The sequence below is a fragment of the Aquarana catesbeiana genome, linkage group LG04, assembly GCF_042186555.1.
Source record: "Aquarana catesbeiana isolate 2022-GZ linkage group LG04, ASM4218655v1, whole genome shotgun sequence".
NCBI classification, from domain to species: domain Eukaryota; kingdom Metazoa; phylum Chordata; class Amphibia; order Anura; family Ranidae; genus Aquarana; species Aquarana catesbeiana.
This window is the reverse complement of record NC_133327.1, coordinates 605,642,075-605,664,379: the sequence shown is the minus strand read 5'-3', so window position 1 is coordinate 605,664,379 and position 22,305 is coordinate 605,642,075. Positions and strand designations below refer to the sequence as shown.

General features: G+C 42.0%; 1 protein-coding gene across 5 annotated transcripts in view; it reads right to left on the bottom strand.

Moving 5' to 3' along the window:
* KIF16B (kinesin family member 16B) overlaps positions 1-22,305 on the bottom strand; it is a 603,866-nt gene that overhangs the window by 311,803 nt on the left and 269,758 nt on the right. For all 5 annotated transcript variants that reach the window (XM_073628238.1, XM_073628236.1, XM_073628237.1 and 2 more), the window contains 2 exons: positions 21,579-21,698; positions 3,827-3,878 (listed from right to left, as the gene is read on the bottom strand). In XM_073628238.1, coding sequence (XP_073484339.1) covers positions 3,827-3,878; positions 21,579-21,698 — 172 coding nt within the window. The remainder of the gene's footprint in view (positions 1-3,826; positions 3,879-21,578; positions 21,699-22,305) is intronic.

The following is a 22,305-nucleotide window of genomic DNA, read 5'->3' as shown; positions in this document are numbered from 1 at the left end:
TTTGAAGATAAGGATGAATATGATTATTGCAGGAATGAATACAAAATATTCAGATGTGATGCATATAGAGTAATTTGTATACTATTAGAAAAGCAAAAATGGATATCTGGATAATCCACATTTCCAATTTAGGAGAGAGGGTGTAGGGGGGCACACAAGATGTTTTTTTTCCCATTTCTAAGATGTTTGTAAGTTTAGTACCCTATAACTCTGCATCTAAAGCTTAATCACAGATTATGGGTTAGTTGTTTGTAGACCAAGAGCTTTAATAAGGTAACCAACTTGTAAACATTATATTTTTTTCTAGGTTTTAATTAAGAAGGAAGAGGGGAGTTTTACAAAGCTATATAGGTTTCTGTCACTTATCCAAAATAAGATTTACAGTGTTAGCATGGAGTCTGATATTTACCCCTAAAATAATCCAAAGTCTTCTGATTCCAAAAATAGTTTTACATATTGTAGTAGATTGTAAAAAGTCAAAATCTGGCTTTCAGTTTCAGACATCACTTTTCTATTTCACTCCCGCAGACTGCTGCGGAGAAAGGTAGGCCAGAGCTTCCATCATTCTTGCCTTTCCACAAAATGGCCGCTGGAGATCCCAAGAAATGCTGATATTATTGTAAGATCGAACGAGCAGGGCCCTCTGATCCCTCCTGTATTGATTTGTATTGTAATTGTACAGTTTGCCCTCATGTTGTAAAGCGCTGCACAAACTGTTGGCACTATATAAATCCTGTATTATAATAATAATATCCAAGCAGTCATTATGGCTTCTGTTTTTTTTTTAGCAGATCAGGCTGGAGGTAGGGGGGTGTAAACGAACACAAGTCCATTTACATCTGCCGCTCCATAGAGGTGAATGGAGGGTCCGAGGGTCCGCCTATAAAACAAACAGGCGCACCCTATCTGACCGATCGTGTGAAAGAGGCCTAAGGCTGCTTTCACACTGATGCACTGCCGGTTACCCACACCGGGGTGCAGAGAAGTGCACTGTGGCTTTCCTGCGGGTTAGTTGCACTTTGTAATACACTTCTATTAAATCCCGCAGGCGTGCTGCACTTTCTGAAAGGGCACCAAAACTCCTGAATGCAGGAGAACCCACAGGTAATAACAGAAGTCTATGGCTCAGTGCAGGTAACCCGCAGGTACACTGCACTGCACCTGTGGATCAGTTTGAAAGCAGCCCAGTAACCACTGCAGAACAGATATGCCATATATATATATATATATATATACATACTGTAATTTTAGTAATAAACTGACTTTTAAATAGCAGTCTTCCATTCAGGTATTGCTGCCTGTAGCTGTCCCAGGCATTTGGTATCACTCTACCTGTGACAGGAGCTAGTGCTATGCAGGAAGCATTGGCTTATGCCACTCTGCTTCGCAGCCACTTACTTCCTCTACCGCCGGCTCCATTCACAACACTGATGCTCTGGGATGGCAGGTCAGCAACCAGCAATCTGGGCTTGCCGATTCGCCATCCCATAGAAGGTCGCGGGCCACTGGTTGGGTGCCTCTGCATTAGAGTAAAAAAATGCCCACTACCTTTCCAACCCCTCCATCTCTAAACACTTACTTGGCTCCATGTCACCACTCCAGCGCTGTCCCTCCAACACCCCTCCTTTCACAGGAAAGGGTGAGGGAATCTATAGGCTCCTGCTGTCAGTCAAACTCCTGGGAGGCGGGAGCAGGGGCTTGGCTTTCCGGTGCTGTGTGTGCCTATGGATGCACACAGCCTGGCTCAGGAGCACGCATGCAGAGGTGACTCCTTAGTACCTTGCTTGCTACAGGAGGCACATGGAAGAGGAAGAAGCTGATAGTACTGAGGGGAGACTCCCAAAAGAGGTGAAAAACAACCTTTCTGTGAAATATAATTTTGAACAATAACCCAGGGGTGTTTTTAGGTTGTTTTTTTATATTTACGGATGTTTGAACATCAACCTATGTACAAGACCACAAATCAGTATATAAAAATTTAGGAAACTAGCATTTTCTTCAGGAGACCTACAATGGTAGCCCCAATTCTTCCTTCTCTATGGTATCACTTTAATCTGTACAGGCCAGCAATAAAGGTCTGGGCACAAATACCTATGGGCAATTTCTATTACCCACAATTAAAGAACACCAGAGATAATATATGTCAGACAGATCATACTTAAAGCAGACTAAGTGCCGCTGTTAGCTGAGAGTGGGTAGGCTTTTTTATTGTAGAAGACACATGAAATGTCTCTTCTGCATTAAAAAAATGTACTGCCTTCTTGCGGTGTCCCCTGGCAAGTAATCTGAGCTACGCGTGCACAAAATAAAAGAACTTGATGGAAGTTATGTTTTCTGCTTGAATCCACTTAACTGCTTCAGATCCGCGTTATAGCTGAATGACGGCTACAGGGCGGAACTGCTTTGCCGGGAGTACGTCTATTGACGTCCTCCCCTTTGCAGGCTCGCCACACAACCCTGAAGGGCGCACGCGGTGCACACTGTGATCACCCGAGTCAATGAAACTCAGGTGATCACAGATCCGAGTAAGGGGCCGATCCCGGCCCCTTACCACGTGATCAGCTGTCAGCCAATGACAGCTGATCATGTATTGTAAACAGAGGATCGGTAATCGTTTTTTTTTCTTCTCACATTGACAACGCGAGGAGAAAAAAGCCAATCACCGGCTTCTGTTTGAAGGGACATCGGTCCCGAAGAGGAAGAGCCTCATACGTGCCCATTAGTACTGCCTGCCAGTGCCACCTGCCAGTGCGATGAATCAGTGCCCACCAATCAGTGCCCACAGTACGTAAGTGCCAGCATTCAGTGCCACCATCAGTGCCCACAAGTGCCACCTATCAATGCCCACCAGTGGTGCCAATCAGTGCCTCATCAATCCCACCTAGCAGTGCTGCTTATCAGTGTCACCTACCAGTGCTAATCAGTGCCCATCACTGCCACCCATCAGTGCCCATCACTGCAAACTATCAGTGCCACCTATTAGTGCCCTTCAGTGCCACCTATCAATGCCCTTCAGTGCCACCCATCAATGCCAACCAAAGCCACCTACTAGTGCCACCTCATCAGTGCTCACCAGTGCCACCTCATCAGTGCCCATCAGTGTTGCCTTATCAGTGCCCATCAGTGTTGCCTTATCAGTGCCCATCAGTGTTGCCTTATCAGTGCCCATCAGTGTTGCCTTATCAGTGCCCATCAGTGTCACCTTATCAGTGCCCATTAGTGTCGCCTTATCAGTGCCCATTAGTGTCGCCTTATCAGTGCCCATTAGTGTCACCTTATCAGTGCCCATTAGTGTCACCTTATCAGTGCCCATCAGTGCAGTCCATTAGTGCCCATCAGTGTCACCTTATCAGTGCCCATTAGTGACGCCTTATCAGTGCCCATTAGTGTCGCCTTATCAGTGCCCATCAGTGCAGCCCATTAGTGCCCATCAGTGTAGACTCATCAGCGTACATCAATGAAGGAGAAAAACTACCTGTTTGCAAAATTTATTAACAAAATATAAAACAACTTTGTAGTTTTTTTTTTAAATTCAGTCTTTTTAAATTTTTTTAACAAAAAATAAAAAACCCAGAGGTGATCAAATACCACCAAAGAAAGCTCTATTTGTGGGGAAAAAAAATGATAAAAATTTCATTTGGGTACAGTGTTGTATGACCGCACAATTGTCATTCAAAGAGTGACACCGCTAAAAGCTGAAAATTGGTCTAGGCAGGAGGGGTGTTTGGGTGCCCAGTAAGCAAGTGGTTAAAGAACCCTACTGCAAGTAGAGTTAAAAAATATTGTCTGTGTTAAAATACTAATACGTCAAGTTTTTTAGTCTTACCTATGTCTTGTTCTGATGCAGCATCCTCCCTTCCGACATATGTGCGGCCCTCCTAAAAAAAAAAAAAAATACATAAAAAAAATAAAAAAAACAGGAAATTACAATTTTAATATTATTGCTTATTAACATTGTCTATTTTATTAGGGCTGTTTAATAATTTGTTGCTTCTACTCAGAGAAGTCTGCAAATAAATAATGAAATGATCGTTGTACAAATTAGCAAACATGCCAAGTCTGATAGCGTGTTTGCCAGACGTATACACCTTAGTGCACAAACACTTTGCAAATTTGGCTGACACAAAGACCCTCACTCATTGCAGTAGGCACGAGGGATGGGAAGGCCTGTCTTGTACTGAATTACTATCATCAGTAAAGAAATCGTCTACATCTTAGACCACATTAACCTTTAGCACACTTGTATTAAATCCATGGATCAATTCCAAAAACACCAAGGTGCAGTACGATTCAAAAGGAAGGGAAAATGTACGTATTGGCACCTGTTTATATGTCCTCCATCTACTCAACAAAAACTGCTGTTAACAGACTGCTTGCAAAAAATGGCATTTTGGGCCTAAAGAAGAACTCTCACCAGAAATAGAAAAAAAAAAAAACAAAAAAAAAAGGATTATTAAATTTAAGGAACCCTGCGTGAATAGGTTTTGTCCCTTTTTCAATCTTTACAGAGGTTCCAGAACAGCACTTGTATAACTGGCCCCCACCTCCCGCCCATGCTATCTGGTAACACTAAGCAATGGAGATGGAGTTCCAACTGACAGCACACGAGGAGAACTAATTCTAAATTATAGGAATGATTTGAATTCGGATCGGTCAAAAAATGATCGACTGATTTGAACTCTGTGTGAACAATAGTCGGTTGTTAAGGAGTGGCCCAGGAATCTGGTAATGTAAACAAAAGAACGCCGGCAATAGAAAAATTCAGGAAAAAAACAGCATGGGGTCCCCCCCAAATCCATACCAGGTCCTTCGGGTCTGGTATGGATTTTAAGAGGAACCCATGCCAACTTTTTTTTAAAAAATAGCATGGGGTCCCCCCCAAAATCCACACCAGACCCTTATCGCTTGGCAGACCAGGAAAAAGGTAGAGGGGTCCATACCAGGCCACATACCTTCAACACGGGGGGGGTGCTTTAGGGAAGGGGGGCTCTTAAGACTGGTTTGAAGAGGGGATTTAGAAAGATCACTTCTTACATTCTTCTTTATCTCTGGAACAGGAAGTGAAAGAAATTATCCCAGATGAGACACTGACCTCCCATTAAAAAAAATATGTGATGCAGCACCGAACTCTTACTTCAGTTTTTAGTGTACTATCCTTCAGGGGACAAAGTACATGATGTACTATGCTGTATGTCCCTTCATGCTTTGAAGGCATACAAGGTTGGACAGGGCATACCCCCCCCCCCCCCCCCGTGGCTCTTCGTTAATGTAATTATAAAGAAGATGGCTGATTGGCTCTTAACACTTGTCTCAGTTCAAAGCACTTGCTCAAATCAAACATCAGCAAGAGGTATGTGGAGGGGAGGGGGTGTCAGCCTGCCATCCCTCTGCATTCCTCTTGCTGACACTTTTCTCAGCCAAGTGCTTGGAGCCATGACAAGTGCCAGTTATTAAACTGCTAGCTACATTGTTGGGTGATTACAAGGAGAGGGGGGTGCCTTATCCAACCTTGTAGCTTACAAAGCACATAGGAAATGGATCAAAGTACTACATGGGGCAGAACACTAAAAACAAAATTAAGTGAGAGTTCTTCTTTAATTGCACGTGCATTTGCACTTACAATTTTCCCTTAGTCCTCTTGCAAAGTCTAAAAAGTACATGTTGATCTTGGCAGCAAAGACTGCCTCATGCAGCCTTCTGTCATGAAGGGAAAACACTGCTGCACAGCTCCTAAATTCAGAGCAGAGCTGCCGCTCCTATGTGTGCTCTCTCCCTCCTCATTGGCTCAGAAACAGCAGCAGAAGCCACTGATGAGGGCTCATAGCAAACTACACATACAGAACGGAACCATACCAGGCCACATGCCCTGAACATGGGGGGGTTGCTTGGGGGCTGGGGGAGAGGGGGCTCTGGAGACTGGTGACTGGTTTTAGGAGGAAATAGTGCCCGCTTGCACTGCAGTGGGATGAGAAAATGTTGTTAATATTGCCACTGCTGATTCACAAACCTGTAGCTTGTCAGTCAGCACCTAGCTATACCTATACCTAGCCCTGCCCACTACTTTTTGGACTGGCATAACTGACTATCATGCTGGAACCCTTCCCATTGTGAGCTGCAGTGTCTGGGAAGGGGAGTGTGTCAGACACAAATCAAGGAGGATTTGGCTGATTCATGGGAGGTAAAAAAAAAAAAAAAAGTGTTAGGTACCTGATAACTCTTTCTCTAAGAAGTCTTCCAGAACAGCATCCGAGAGATAGGCTCCTCCTCCCTGAAACAGGAAACACATTAATCCACCATTATAAATTTCACAGTCTTACCTTTGTGCCTCAGTTGTATTAAAGCACTGAAGGAAATCCCAGTAAGCTTAAAGCTCCCCCATTGTACCTGGAATTTGTCGTTTTAAGGGTTGGAACTAGTGCTGCCCTGGAAGACTTCTTAGAAAAAGAGTTACCAGGTACCTAACTCTATTTTCTCTAATCGTCTTTCAGGGCAGCATCCGAGAGGATGTATCAAGCAATACTTACTAGGGTGGGGATAGAGACTGCAGCACCTTGCGACCAAATGTTTGTCTTGGTCAGACAGCTGGTCTATACGATAGTGCTGTTGCCTTATTGGATTATGTGAAATCTCCATTAATCGCTGTAAAATATTGCAATTAGAAATATATTTCAGTTAGAGGGAAATATATTTAAAATACTGAGTGTTGTGTTGGTGTTATTGTAATTAGTTCAACTTCAAAGGTTGGCCTTTTGTTCTCCCTGAGAACATCTTCCCTGGGTAGTAAACAACAGCCTTCTTTGACTCATCCAATCAGGCTGTGCCCAATATACATTTACTAGGTACAGTGACCAATTAGGGAGAATTATATTAGCCACACTACAGAAAGGAGGGGGGGATATAATGCTTTGTGACCAAGCTAACTCACTCTTTGGTGTGGGAACAGACAGCAGTCACCATGGGCTGACCTGAAGTTAACAGGTAATCTAATATACTTGTATTTTATACTGTACTGTAAATATGGGTGTTGTGGGTAATTTGTAAATACCATGTAAGCCAGGAGACCTACACTGTACATTGTGTTGTAAATACTGTCGGGTGTGTACTTTGTATAGATTATGTAACCCTATTAATAAATGTGTATTGTGGAACGAACTACCTCTTTGTTGTAAGATCTCTCAGATCTAGATATGTACATGTCCATACTACTACAATGATTGAGGTGTATGCACAAAATACAGAACTAGTCAACAAAATGGCGACCGGCGAATGGACAGAAAAATTTGGTGGTCTCTTTCAGCAATATCTCAAGGGGTTGCAATATCTACAAAAGGCACACTTTGAAAGGGTTTTTCATTTGAATGCTAAAAAAATGAACATTGGGTGCTCTATGTGCTCGATATAGAAATGGGCTATAAGAAATAGCGGTGTTCTACAGTGTGTAATTAATAGGGAGCCTACGAGGAACACATAACTTTTGTTAAAAGCTAAATATAATATAGAATTGGTACATGAAGAGTCCAGATGCATTAGAAGGAGATGAAAAGAGCTGTTGCCCAATGTTTCTATGCATGAAGATTCAGTCTATTTAAAAAAAAAAAAAGAGAGCTGTTTCCTGTATGTATGCATATCAACAGGAATTGAGAGCACAGCACAAAAGATGGATAGGGAGGACAGACAGTCTTTAGAAAATGTGCTACTTGTAGCTAACAATATTGGCAAACTGTTGCCAGGAGTGCACATAACATTTCATGCAGATAATGTCTTGCAACGATGTAAATTGCTGGGAGTTGCCAACTCCAGAGATCAGGTTAAAGTTTTACTATTAACAGTTAACTTAGACACATGGTCTTCCCTACCAGACCATGTTAAAGAAGGAAGAGCAGATTACAATGAAACTGTAGATGAATTGCTAAAAATAATATATCCCTTTGACCTAGGCTTAAAAGCAGCGTATAGAACAAAACAGGAAAATAATGAGAATCCACTTCTTTATGCAAAGAGGCTATGGTCAGCTTACTATGTAGGCAAACGGAGAAACGTACACAGAGAGGACCCAGAGTACAAAACCCTCCTAATAGCTAATGCCCATCCAAAATTTAAAATTAAATGTGGATTTTTTATAAATCCACTTAAAGATTCATATCAATGCATCATGGACTGTATGCACAAATTTTTTCATGTAGCCAGAAGGTCTAATTCTGTGAAATCAAAGATTTATCACCAGAGTGCAAACAACAAAACCTGTTTAGCAAGTAACACTACAGGAGAATTTGCCACCTTTTCAAACAGAAAGAGGCACCATTACAATTTCAATGCCTCCAAAGATAAGATCTATAGGCATGGCCCCCCAGGTACTATTCAAAGGCAAATAGCCTCATGCTCCCCTTTGAATGTAAATTCCATGGAAAGTGATCTCAGATTACAGCACAGGAGATCAGTTTTGAAAGAGGTTAAGTTAATTAGCACAATTACCTCTCTTGAAAATGAGATTGAACTACTGAAGTCGCATATTCATAATTGGGAAAATACCAATAAAATAATGGAAACATCACAACATGTTCTTAAGGTAAAATATGAAGCATGCCATTCAGATGTGGTACAGTGTAGGAAAGAACTGAAAGAAATAAAACAATCTTTTGATCAAATTGTTAAGGTCCCACAGAAAACCATCTGTTCCATTCAAACAGAAAATACTGGAGGGGGGGCAAACATATCTATGCTATCTGCTAGGACTTCACCTTACTGGGAACAAACCTTAAATATAAGCAATTTAGAAAAAGCAAAAGAAATACCAGATCTAATGTGTCATTCAGATGTCTATGATCTGAGTCATTTGTTTTCACCAGATCCAAGGGTGAATGTCAGTGAACATATACCAATGTAAATATGTAAATGTAACAATGTGGCAGGGTTTGTTTTCTTTGTGTGAAAGAAAGGGAAAAGGGTAATAACTTTTGTCTAAGTTATATTTTCCAGGTGCAGGGAGCTCATGAAAAAGTATTTACATATTAATCAGGTGTATCAATATAGATGTATTTATACATAAATACATACACCTAAGGTAATGTATATTAGGCTGGGTATTCAAACATGGTTATTAGTAATACAGGTGTTTATCTTCCCCAAAGGATCAGAAGACTGCCATAAATATTCAAAGGTATAGGGTACAAGTAGTGTTTAGTACAGAAGCCTACTCTTGCTTCATTTTATATATTTTTTTATTTATGTATTTGTTTTTGGTTGGTGTTCTTTGTTTTTGTTTGTTTTTTTTTTGTTTCCTTTCTCCTGTTTGCGTAAACACATAACAATTCATTTGCGATTTATCAAAGCTCTATCTAGGATGTATGGGTTCAATCCAAATGAATGTGTGTGTCTGAGTGATGGAATGCATGGGTATGAACTGTCCATGTGTAAAGAAAGATTTTTTTTTGTAGGGGTATACTCACCATTGTTTTTATAGCCAACAATAAGTGTGATCACACTAATGCGCATGCTTTGTACTGTTTATGATTATTTTATTAATTTTTCTCGTTTGTAATGAGCTCAATACTGGTACCAGTTTAAATTAATACTTTTTTTTTTTTTTACAAGTTTATATGTATTCGCGAATAAATAACCTGTGCACAGATAAGAGATCTCAATCCCTATAACTCTGAGAAACTGTAGGGATTTTGTTTTGATAATTTTTCCTTTTCTGTGGCTTAGAGTGAAGTTTCATTCACTCTGATACATGGAAAATACATAACAATGCATTGCTTTGCACTTTGTGGCATCTTATGGATTCAGTAGGTCTGGTGTTTTGTTTTTCCTTCTAAATTGACGCATGTGCTGTTAATATGTGTAAAGGTTTTATGTCTACAGGTTGTCTTCTTAAACTTTAAGTACTTACAAACACACCAGGTTTCCTATAACTTTTTGTTTGTCAGAGTACAGATATGTGGGTGTGTCGGTACATTTTTGACTGTACTTACTGTGGATGGATGCATTATCTCAGCTGGAAGTCTGTTCCAATCATCCACTACTAGTTTAGTCCATTATGAACCTCTCAGAGAGGTACAGTGAGGTGTTATTAATTTTTGAGTTTTGTATTTTAGGAGAAATACACAGACAAGGACGAATGATTGGACCCAGACTGGACAAAGTACTTTGAAACACAGAGGACCTTAAAACATAATTTTTATTTTCGTTTTAAGGAAAAGCCTTGAATCTAATTAATTGCAGTCAGGTCCAACTAAATTCTAAAAAGAAAAATTTGTAAACTTTTTTTTAAAACAGAGATCCTGCTCTCTGTATTACAAGTTCTTGTGGCCTGATTGACTTGCAAACAGATTTGCACTGAGAGTCAATTAATATGTTAATCACCGACAGAGGGTGTTGCCTTTTGAATAGCTACAATGTTTGAAGGCAGTTTCAATGTTTTTTTTTGACAGAATACAGATTCAATTTTTTTTTTAATTTATTACATTTTTCTCTCTCATTTTTATTCTTTTTTTTATTCTTAACGGTAATTTTTTTTGTTTACAAAAAAAAAAAAAAAACAAAGGGGGGAAGAAAGATTTTTAATTTTTTTTATTAATTCTTTTTTTAATGTTTACTATTTTTCTTTCTTTCCTATAGTACCTTTATTTTTATTTATTTTTTTTATTTTTTATTGTGATTCTTGAGTTTGGTGTCACCAGGGTGAAATAAATGAATAAATAAATAAAAAAAAAAAAGAGGGGAGTAGGGGGAACATTATATGGAGAACATTTAAAATGGTTAGAAATGTTGATATAGAATATTAAAGCTTCCCTATAGCATTTTGGGGATGGACCAAGTTCCAACAGTTTTTCTTCTTCTCTTTCGAAACTGGATAATTGTTTTATATAAATGTATGTCATGGTAGTTATTACCAACTATGACAGTAACACCTGGGTGTTAGCAAAAGTCATGTGACTATTTTCTCTGTATATGTGACATACAATCCTCTCTACAGTTCTAATATTGGGCAGTCATCATATGTGGTCATTGATCAAATTTTTTTTTGTTTGTTTGTTGGTCAGTTTTCTTTTTTGTGCCATAACCAAGTTCAAAGAGCATTGTGTGAATATCATATAGATATACTGGGACTGATGATACTCATAGTGATTGGCAAATAGCAGGGAGTATAGTACAATTGTACTTAAGAGTAATTTAGTTTGATTGTTCCTGAAGCCACTAGTGACTGATGACATCACACTCATCCGTATTCCGAATTATTTTTGTCTGCGTAGGCGACACTGCCTAATCTGCACGGAGAACTCTTAAAGTGATGACCTCTTCTGTAGCCTGCTAAAGGCAGGACGGAGCTATATGCCCAAAGGTTTGGCACCAGCCAAGGTTGAACGGAACACAGTTCCAGTAAAAAGGAGTTAGTGGTGAGTTGCGATGGCAACAAAACTCCCCGGAACACATGAAGGGTCATACACGCACACACAACGTGGTATTCCACAGAAGGTGGGGCAGAGGTACTTGCAGGCATATGACAATGGAGGAAGAAAGATGGGGGGATGAAAATCAGACACCTGGCTGAAGGGCGTAACCATTCAAATTGTTACACATGTCACTGGGAAAGGGGTCTCATTAGTATGTCGCAGTATATCTATGACAATTCTAATCAAAAGGTCCTTACGGCTTATGCCGCGTACACACGGTCGGACTTTACGGTGGACTTTGCCCGGCGGATTTTTCGACGTACTTTCCGACGGACTTTGTGAATGAACGGACTTGCCTACACACAATCCACCAAAGTCCGTCGAATTCGTACGTGATGACGTACGACCGGACTAAAACAAGGAAGTTCATAGCCAGTAGCCAATAGCTGCCCTAGCGTGCCTTTTTGTCCGTCGAACTAGCATACAGACGAGCGGACTTTTCGACCGGACTCGATTTCAACGGATAAATTTTAAACAAGTTTAAAATCTAAGTCCGTCCAACTTTTGAGAAAACAAAGTCCGCTGGAGCCCACACACATCGAATTGTCCGACGAAATCCAGTCCGCCGGGCAAAGTCCGCCGTAAAGTCCGCTCGTGTGTACGCGGCATTAGACTTACCAGACAAGCATTCAGTTGAATGCATATGTTTTAAATGTACTTGTGTTTTTATTTCTCTACCTTTGTCCACATTAATAAAGTATAATCTTAGAAAGCCAGGAAAAGCTGGTCCCCAGGCTATTATTGCATGCTGTATCCACTTGGAATCACCAGTGAAGGCCGTCCCAGAAGCAAGGGCAACATGACCAGATTCGCCTTATGGACTTTCGTACTGTTATTATCGGACTATTGTTATTATTGGACTGTTGAGAACAAGGATCCTCATGTTTTTGTTTTTTTTTCCTTATTGTTTTGTTTTGGTGCTGTTTCTCATGATTTCTATTTTGGACTTATGACATCCAGAACAAGTGATGACTACCAATACTGGGATCCAGAAGTGTGAACTGTAGAGATGGAGAGTTTAAAAGTTTTTTTTTTCTTCTCAAAGAGTTTTATTTCATTTCAGAGGACAAAGTCAAACGTGCCAGATATTGAAGGAGATTGCACATAAACCATTATTCTAGGTGTGGCCGAGTCTCATATTTTCAACTGGCCACAAGGGGCCATCTGTTGCCTTATTGGATTATGTGAAATCTCCATTAATCGCTGTAAAATATTGCAATTAGAAATATATTTCAGTTAGAGGGAAATATATTTAAAATACTGAGTGTTGTGTTGGTGTTATTGTAATTAGTTCAACTTCAAAGGTTGGCCTTTTGTTCTCCCTGAGAACATCTTCCCTGGGTAGTAAACAACAGCCTTCTTTGACTCATCCAATCAGGCTGTGCCCAATATACATTTACTAGGTACAGTGACCAATTAGGGAGAATTATATTAGCCACACTACAGAAAGGAGGGGGGGATATAATGCTTTGTGACCAAGCTAACTCACTCTTTGGTGTGGGAACAGACAGCAGTCACCATGGGCTGACCTGAAGTTAACAGGTAATCTATTATACTTGTATTTTATACTGTACTGTAAATATGGGTGTTGTGGGTAATTTGTAAATACCATGTAAGCCAGGAGACCTACACTGTACATTGTGTTGTAAATACTGTCGGGTGTGTACTTTGTATAGATTATGTAACCCTATTAATAAATGTGTATTGTGGAACGAACTACCTCTTTGTTGTAAGATCTCTCAGATCTAGATATGTATATGTCCATACTACTACAATGATTGAGGTGTATGCACAAAATACAGAACTAGTCAACAGTGCCTTGCGAAGGTACTGAGGATTGACCATGTCGAGGCCCTGCAGTTCTGCTCCGGAGTTTCCCCTGCTTTCTCTGCGACCGAGGTTGCCCAGGCTCTGGTTGTGTGTGTGCTCTGACCCTGCCTGGAGGGGTGAGGTTTTGTGCATCATAGGTCGTCTGTATGGCCATTCTTATCCATCTGCTGAAAAACCTCTAAGTACCATGGACATGTCCCAAGGAGGCATTCTATTCATTTTAGCTGGTCTAGCTCTTTTAAGTGACATAAGGAATCGCTTTCTCAGCGGATCCTCTGCGAGTCTGATGTCCATGAATGAGGAGAGTGCTGCCACTTGTACCTTCAGTGTGCCTTGGGAGATGTTTTTGTCTGCTCCATCTTGCAGGAAGTCCAGGATTGTTGGGATTAGCCCTCTGTTGGGAATCGGTTTGTATTTGTTCCAGGAGACAAACTTTTTCCTTACTTTCTCGTAGATTGCCCTAGTTACGGGTTTCCTGCTGTCTAGGATAGTATTGATTACCTTGTCTGACAGCCCTTTGTACTGAAGTCTTACCCTTTCAGTAACTAAGCCAAAAGCTTCAGTATTCTGTGGTTCGGATGGTTGACTGGTCCCTGTGATAAGAGATCTGGCCAGTCCGTCAGTGTCAGTTGAGGTTGGATGCCGAGGTTCTTCAAGTGGTTGAACCATGCCCTTTGTAGCCAGCACAGTGCTATTAGTATCACCGTTGCTCTCTCCGTCTTTACTTTTTGAATCACTCTTAGTATTATGACAGTTGGAGGGAATGCATAACACAGTTGCCATCCCCAGCTTTGGTTGAAAGCATCTACTCCGCTGTTGCCATCTGTGGGATCTAGTGAGAAGAATGTTGGAGATTTTGTGTTTGCATTGGGAGGCGAACAGATCTACCTCGGGTACCCCCCATGTTTGAGTGAGCTGTGCAAAGGTTGTTTGGTTCAGTGACCACTCCGTCTGTTTTATGGTCTGCTGGCTCAGGTAGTCTGCCAGCGTATGGTCTGTTCCTTTCAGGTGGATGCCTGATATTGACCTTATGTTTGATTCTGCCCATAGCAGGATCGTTTCCATCAGTCTCATCAAACTTTGGGATTTTGTCCCTCCTTGCCTGTTTAGGTATGCCACTGTCGTGGCGTTGTCCGATTGGACTTTTTTGTCTCTCCCCTGTATTGCTGGTTTGAATGCTTTTAATGCTTCCCCCACAGCTTTTAGCTCTCTCATATTTGAGGAGGCTTGGGACCATCTGGGACTCCATTTTCCTTGTGTACAGAGGCCCTCCATGTGTGCCCCCCAGCCCAGTGCACTGGCATCGGTGGTGATCCTGACTGGGTCGGATTGAGCCCATTTGCGCCCTTCGATGTATTGAAGCGGATTGAGCCACCATTGGAGTGTTTGACTGTGGTCGGGACAGGAATGGACTTGTCTAGGGATGAGTGGCTGTCTAGGTACTTGGTTGGGGGGCGGGTGGAAAATTCTATTGCGTAGCCATCCATTATGGTGCGCATGATGAATTGTTTTTTGTTGCTTCCATCCACTGGTGCGAAAAAGCTGCGAGCCTGCCCCCCATCTGACGACGTCATTGTTTTTTGTTCTTTGGGTTAGGAGGCTTGAAGATGAATTCACCCTTGCCTTTTTTGTTTTGTTGTCCCCAGCGCTTCTTTGTTCCTGGCTTGTTGAATTTTTTGAATTGCCGAATGGGTGCCTTCCCTTGTTTCTGTTTGGTTTGGGGAAAAGCCTTGTTTTTTGCTGCGGTCCTGTCTAGGACCGTCTCTAGTCCTGGCCCGAACAGTAGGTCTCCAGTGAATGGAACAGTCTGTTCTTAGAAGGAATATCACCTTTCCAAGACTTCAGCCACAGGGCTCTTCGGGCAGAGTTGAGTAGTGCTGTGGCCCTTGAAGATATCCTGACGGTTTCTGCTAGAAAAGCTGCAAGCTCTGGTCAGTGTAGGGATGGTTTTTATTAATTCTTCCCGAGGTGTGTCACTTTCTAGTAGTTCTTGTAGCTGGGTTAACCAGATAAGTAAGGTGCGGGCTGTGCAAGTGAAAGCTATTGCTGGATTCAGGTTTGCAGCCCCTGCTTCCCAGGCCCTCTTTAAAAGGGCTTCTATTTTCTTATCCATGGGATCACTTAGGGTACCCGCATCGTCAAAGGCTAAGTCAAATTTATTTGTGACTCTTGCAAGAGAGGCATCCATTTAGGGGCATTTAGCCCATGATTCGCTGTCTGTCTCTTCAAATAGATATCTACGCCTGACCGCAGCTGGTATGAGGAGTTTTTTTCTCTGGGTCTTCCCACTCTTTTTTGACGATATCTTTAAGAGTTTGGTGTACAGGAAATGTTCTAGGTTTCCTGGGTTGTAGCCCTTTATACATCTTATCATGTAGTGTGAGCTCAGCGTTTTTTTGTTCTTTAATACCTAGCGTGTCGGCTATAGCTTTTAGAAGGCTATCCGTGTCTTCTGAGAGAAATAAGTTGCCCTGTGAAGCCGGATCTTCCTCATCAGAGTCTGAGCAAAGTCCATCCTCCCATTCGGATTTTTCGGATTCATCCGAATCCTCCTCTTCCTGTTCTGCCTGTTCCCTGTTACCTGAAGGAACGCATGTCTCGCTGGTAGACGGGGTACTGGTCTGACCGGCACTTGTTGGTGCTTCCAACTTCTCAATTGCTGAGCGCAGCGGTGCCATGGTGCTCTTTATTTCTTTTTTTAAGGAGCTGATCAGATCCTTTATATAACCTTGTGATTCTTTGGCCACCATTTTGTCTATGCATTTTTGACATAGGGGTTTTTTCCATTCAGGTAAAAACTGGCGGCCGCACGAGGCACATGCTTTGTTGCTTTTCGCTTTCCTTTCCTCTGGGGTCTTTGCCTGAAATCAAGCATAAAAAAGGTCCCAGTGAGGTAGGCAGTTAAAAAAACTGCCCGCAAATAGGCAGTTTCACCGTGAGGCTAAGACAGAGGTGACCCTGGAGTATTCTGGCTTACCTTGGAGCTGTCCTGGCTTGCAGAATCTGCAGGGCAGGGTGGAGAAGCGTCAGACATGGTCAGCCACCAGGATCCTCTGCTTAGAGGAGCCTTTTTAACTGCTTCCTGCTTAAGCTCCGGCCCCGCCCCCAGCTGACCCCGTGCAGATTGGTGGATGTACCTGCACATACCGCTGCTGCTGGTGTCCTCCTTCCTGAGCTTCCATTAGGGAGGGGGACTCTGCCGCTGTGTATATGCCGCTGTGTGTATGTATATATAGATATATATATCTCTCTCTCTAATATATATATCTCTCTCTCTAATATATATATATATATATATATATATATATATATATATATATATATATTTTATATATATATATATATATATATATATATATATATATATATCTCTATCTATATCTAAATATAATTTTTTTTTTATTTATTTTTTTTTTTAAATATTTTTCTCCCTCTATTTTTTTTTATATATATTTTGAAATTCCCGCCTCCGGAAGTGATGTCACTGGAAGTGCCCCGCTCTGTTTTCTCCTAGAAGTCTCTGGGAAAATGGCCGCCGACCGGAACCGCGTCACCAAAAGAGACGGTTTTCCGGCGTCGGCGCCATCTTGGTACACCCTGCAGAGCCTCCATGAGTGAAACAGGCTTGTTCTGCATGGTGTGGAGGATGCCAAACTCGGCGGCAAACAGAGGACTCCGGTGGGCGGACACTACCCCATGGCCTGAAAGAAAGAAGCAGAAGCTGCACAACACCTACCCATTTGGCGGTACTTGTGGCAGGGGGTAAAGCATTCCCCAGGCTCTCACTTCACTTCTGACACACTGACGATGTGCTTGTCACCTGGAGAAGAATCCTAGATGTAAGTTGCAGCAGGTCCCTCCACCAGCATGGAAAAAACGGTATGGGGGAAATGTCAATGCATTGTTCCACCTTGGGGGGATGATTGCAGACCCCTCTGTAGGGGTGAAATCTCAGCCAGAACAAGTTGTTCAAATTTGCTGCCCCTGCTCACCCTCCCAAGGCCCGCTGGGCTGTATGGGATGCTGGCAGGGGGTCTCCTGCAACTAGCACAGAAACAAGTAAAATAATAAACATTTGCTTTGCAGCTCTTGTGGGTCCAGAGAAAACACAAACAACTGAGGCACACAGGTAAGACTGTGAAATTTATAATAGTGGATTAATGTGTTTCCTGTTTCAGGGAGGAGGAGCCTATCTCTCGGATGCTGCCCTGGAAGACGATTCGAGAAAAACTGCCTTTTGACCAAAAACAAACCTTCAGCATATTTGTATTTGTGTGACCTTGGAGGGGATATTAGACTGTACACTATGCTGCAGCAGGAAGTGAAGTGAATTAGCAAAATATGCCAAAAAAAATAAAACAATTCAGGTCGATCAGTTTATAATTACAGTCTCCCAGTCCTTTCTGAGACAGCCAGCATCTAGCTATTACAATAAACTTTACAGATCACAGAGATACTCTGAAAGGAAAAGTCTAGCACGTCTCTAAATTACTTTAAATGTATACATTTCCTATGGATGTCTGCTCTAAATGAGCAATACATTTACATATGGCACATCGACTTTAACGGAAAGCTGTCACTAAAAATACACTACTGATATTGAAATAGACAACCCTAAGCTATGTACCGTACTGCTGAAAAGTGTGTCTTATTCAGCATACATTTGTGAAATAAGGCATTTCCCATCGATTCCCCTGCAGCAATACATTGCTATTGCACAGTAAGTGCATCTCCATATTCTGGCCTTCGCTAACAAAGAGCTTCTGATCATTAAAATCTCACCTGAAGCTAAATGCGGCGGCACGTCAAGCTTCAGATAAGGATGCACATTGTTATGTATAATGCTACCAAGAATTCTCATCTATATTAATATGTGGTGCTTCCCCTACCCTACCCCTAATACAATTTAAAGTGCAGCTATTATAGAAAGAAAATCACATTTCCAGCATTTTCATATGGATTTTAGCATCACGTATAAGCCAAAATGTCTATTTTTAAAGTAAATAAGCACTTTTAGGGCCTTTTCACACTGATCGGTTTTTGATGCAATTTTGGCGTATAAAAAGCAGAACAAAAATGCATATAAAAATGTATCCCTTTAAGTTCTATGGAACTCTTCACACTAGGGTGCTGTGGGTGCAATGCGTTTTTAGAAGTCCTGCATGCTGCATTTTTAGTATAAGTTTAAAAAGTGCACCATAAATGCACCTCCCCATTGAAATGAATGGAAAACACATCAAAAACTCTTTTTGTACGCTTTTTGAGTCACATGTCCATGTTTCACAGGAGCATGATTGGAGCCAGGCAACCAGAAAACATATCAAAAACACATTTAGACCCCTTTCACACTGGGGCGGTTTGCAGGCGTTATTGCGCTAAAAATACCGCCTGCAAACCGCCCCAAAACAGCTTTCGCTGTTTGTTCAGTGTGAAAGCCCGAGGGCTTTCACACTGAAGCGGTGTGCTGGCAGGAGAAGAAAAAATCTCCTGCAAGCCGCATCTTTGGAGCGGTGAAGGAGCGGTGTATTCACCGCTCCTAAACCGCTCCTGCCCATTGAAATCAATGGGACAGCGCGGCTATACCGTGGCAATACCGCAGCTATAGCCGTGCTATAGGAGTGGTTTTAACCCTTTTTCGGCCGCCAGCGGGGGTTAAAACCGCACCGCTAGCGGCCGAATACCGCGGTAAAAGAGCGCTAAAAATAGCGCTGTTTTACCGCCGACGCCCCCTACCGCCCCAGTGTGAAAGCAGCCTTAGGTTTTTACTGTTTTTTTTTTTCAATGAAGCAGTGTGAAAGGGCCCTTAAAAATCAATAATAGGGTTACATTACTCTATGTACTGTAAGCTAGAATTCCAAAGCAGATATTCAAGTTAAAAAGTGATAGTAAAGGCAAAAAAAAAAAAAGGCATGACTTGCATTCTGACAGTAAAATGAAAGCAGAACTAAACCCTCCTCTCCTTTTCAGCCAAGGAAGCTGCCAACTTGGCCTCTATTTGATCTTCAACTGTTATGATGCTGCATATGTGATCAGGTATGTCACCAGCCATTTGATGGTTTGACAGTTTGGTTTAACGCACAACCAATGTGACAGCTACATTCCCAGCATGCCGGGAATAAACCCGTTTTACAAAACCATTAAAACAATAGGTTTAGTTCCGCTTTAATGCAGCAGTCAGTTTTTCTGTGACATTCTATTACCTGTAAAGAGGAAAAGATCAACGCTACTTTCGACCAGCAGAAAACTGAAAGCTGTAAGTGAAACCCAAGTGAACCTCAAGGGTGGGACCTCATGCCATTTTTACTTAGCGTGAGGTCCCCCCCAGTTTATACCAGGCCCTTCAGAATTTTGGGGGGCCCCTCACACCCTTTTTTTTTTTTTAAATGTTGGTTCTTTAGTTTACACTCTGTCAGTGGGCAATCTCCCGCTGACAGCAGGGATGAGTCACGGTTGTGCAGATGCAAAAACAGACTGTTGTCCATTCACATCTGATTATATCCATTCTGGTCCGTTTCAATGGACCTGGATGGAGCCTAGTTTCATTTTAAAAAAAGACCTGAAAGGACGCGGGTGTAAAAAGATGTAAACAAATGATTGTCTGTTTACCCAGAGAAATGAATTGCTGTCCGTTTTACATCCATCAAGAGATGGATGAAAAATGAACAGATGACACACCCACGTGAAAGGGGCTTAAGTTTCCTGCATTCAAATGCAATTTCCAATACTGCTTTATAACGCGCCACAAATTCTGACTCCTCCTACTGCTAAAAAGAACCTATCTTCAGTGTTCCAGCCTAGGGGCCCAATTTAAAATCATAGGGTCCCACAGCAAAAATCGGTTTCCTCCTCTCTGTTCAGAGCTGTGACCTAGGACATATGCCAATCAAATGTGGTTTTCTGCTTTGTAAAAATACAGTCCTGGAAACAGAAAGTCTGTCAGAACTAAAAATACCTTGTGTAAAAAGAATGCCCTGTAGAACTGCAAAGAGAAGTTCTATGAGCTGGAACTGATGACAAACAGCAGGTCTTACATAGAACACTGACATCACCATCACATGATCATCCTGTACAGTCAGCTTTGCAGACAGAGAAACAGCATGCTTCCCTGCACATCTTAGCAAGTCGGTGACATCCCCCAGTGCCATTAAAGGAGATGTCCAGCCTGAGCTTTTTAGGCTGGGCTTCTCCTAAGGGTCACAGGAGTGCAATTCGTTTTGCACTCTGTGACCCGTTATCAGCGGAGAGCGGTCTGAAGTCCGCTCTCCACTGACATCACTGCCATCAGTCGAGGCAGCGCATCATCCTGGCTTCCAAGTCTGGAGAAGCAGAACCAGGTGACTGGCAGTCAGCATCGCTCTGCTCGGTGAGGAATGAGAACCAAGCCATCGGCGGTATTCGGTGGCTCGCTTCTCAGTGCAGAGACGCCGGGGGACAGCTGCAGCAGCGGCCTGATGCCCCATCTACCGAGGTAAGTATGATTAGCAAAACAAAAAGCCCTTCTTCTCTTTTAATGACTCCAAACACCCAGCCCTATCCTATCTGCCTTTCCTTCCACCCCAGGGTCATAGCACCTGCACTACAGTTGAGCTGGCCATACACTATTCGATTTTTTTAATTGGGTGCATTTGGATGAATCCCCCACTGTGGCTACTGTAGTTTGATAGTCAGTACCACTGGCTGTCAAAATATCCGAACAGTGGTTGCATCTGATTGGATTCAACTGCTGTTCTGCCAACAATTTTCCAATGGAGGGATGTCAGACACCCAAAATCTCTATGGCAAGAACATAATCAAATTCTAAAGTCGCACTTGACCTTATAAACTCCCATGTCACAGAATCAGCTAATCACAGTGATGGGAACAACACTGGAGTACAGTAGGGGGTGGGGCAAAGCAGCTACAGGGAAGGAAGTCACTATTTGCATATAACAGCTTCCTAGGCTTCGGGACTCAAGCTAGGTGAATATACAAGGAAGCATGTTTACAGGATAATCAACACTAAATTGAGCTTCTGATCACTTAAAAGACTAATTTAGGGTGGGCTGACCTCTTACATACATTCTTAAAAGGCCTGGTTTAAAATCTGCTGCTCATTCTAATACATAGCATTTCAGACAGAAAATATTCTCAGAATTCCTTTAGGAAATATTTGCATCTATGCACTCACAGCAGACCGAGCCTCCACATTGATGTTTATTGGGCATGGCATGTAGATTAAAGTTGGATCAGCTGGTGTGCAATTCTTAAAGATTAAAAAAGCGACAGCATGGTGAGGAGGAAAGACACAAGTTTTACCTTCAAGTGATACAATATAATGCCGGTGCTTAGAAGATCGTCATCAATGCCAATGAGATGAGGCAGTTCAGAATCCAACACGACACCAATCCCCTCTTTCCGGAGAGCCAGAGTTTGCTCCTGCATGGAGATGAGACATCGGGTTACTGTTTTGTGAGGTGACAATAGGGAGCCGGGTGACCGCACTGAAAATTACATTTAGAGCAAAGTGGCAGGTAGGCATTTATTCGGTTACAAAAATAATATTTGTCTGCATGACAAATGGAACTGTGGATGCAAAATTGTGTAAATTGATGTTTGTTTATGCTTTAATAACAAAAGCAGGGCTCGCTCATAATGTTGCTATCAACGTATTCATTTGACAAGGGCTCTGAAACTAATAAAACATCAGTGGCAGGGCAAGCTGCTCACAATTGTCAGCTTGACAGACATATCTGCCCTTATCCTGTCATGGTCTTTATAAAGGCATTAGGGGAATACAGGATGATAACCCTTAAAGAAACACTTTATTGGCGAATTTCCAGTAAGTACTTTCTGATTTATTATTTACCTAAAAGTAATTTTTGGCAAGACTTTCCAATTGGCTTTCTGAACTATATTTCAATCACAGTATTTTAAGTACACATCTGTAAATGCTTTCTTAAGGCCCCTTTCACACTGGGGCAGGGGCGGCGTCGGCGGTAAAACTGCAATATTTTTAGCGCCGCTTTACCGTCGGAATTCGACC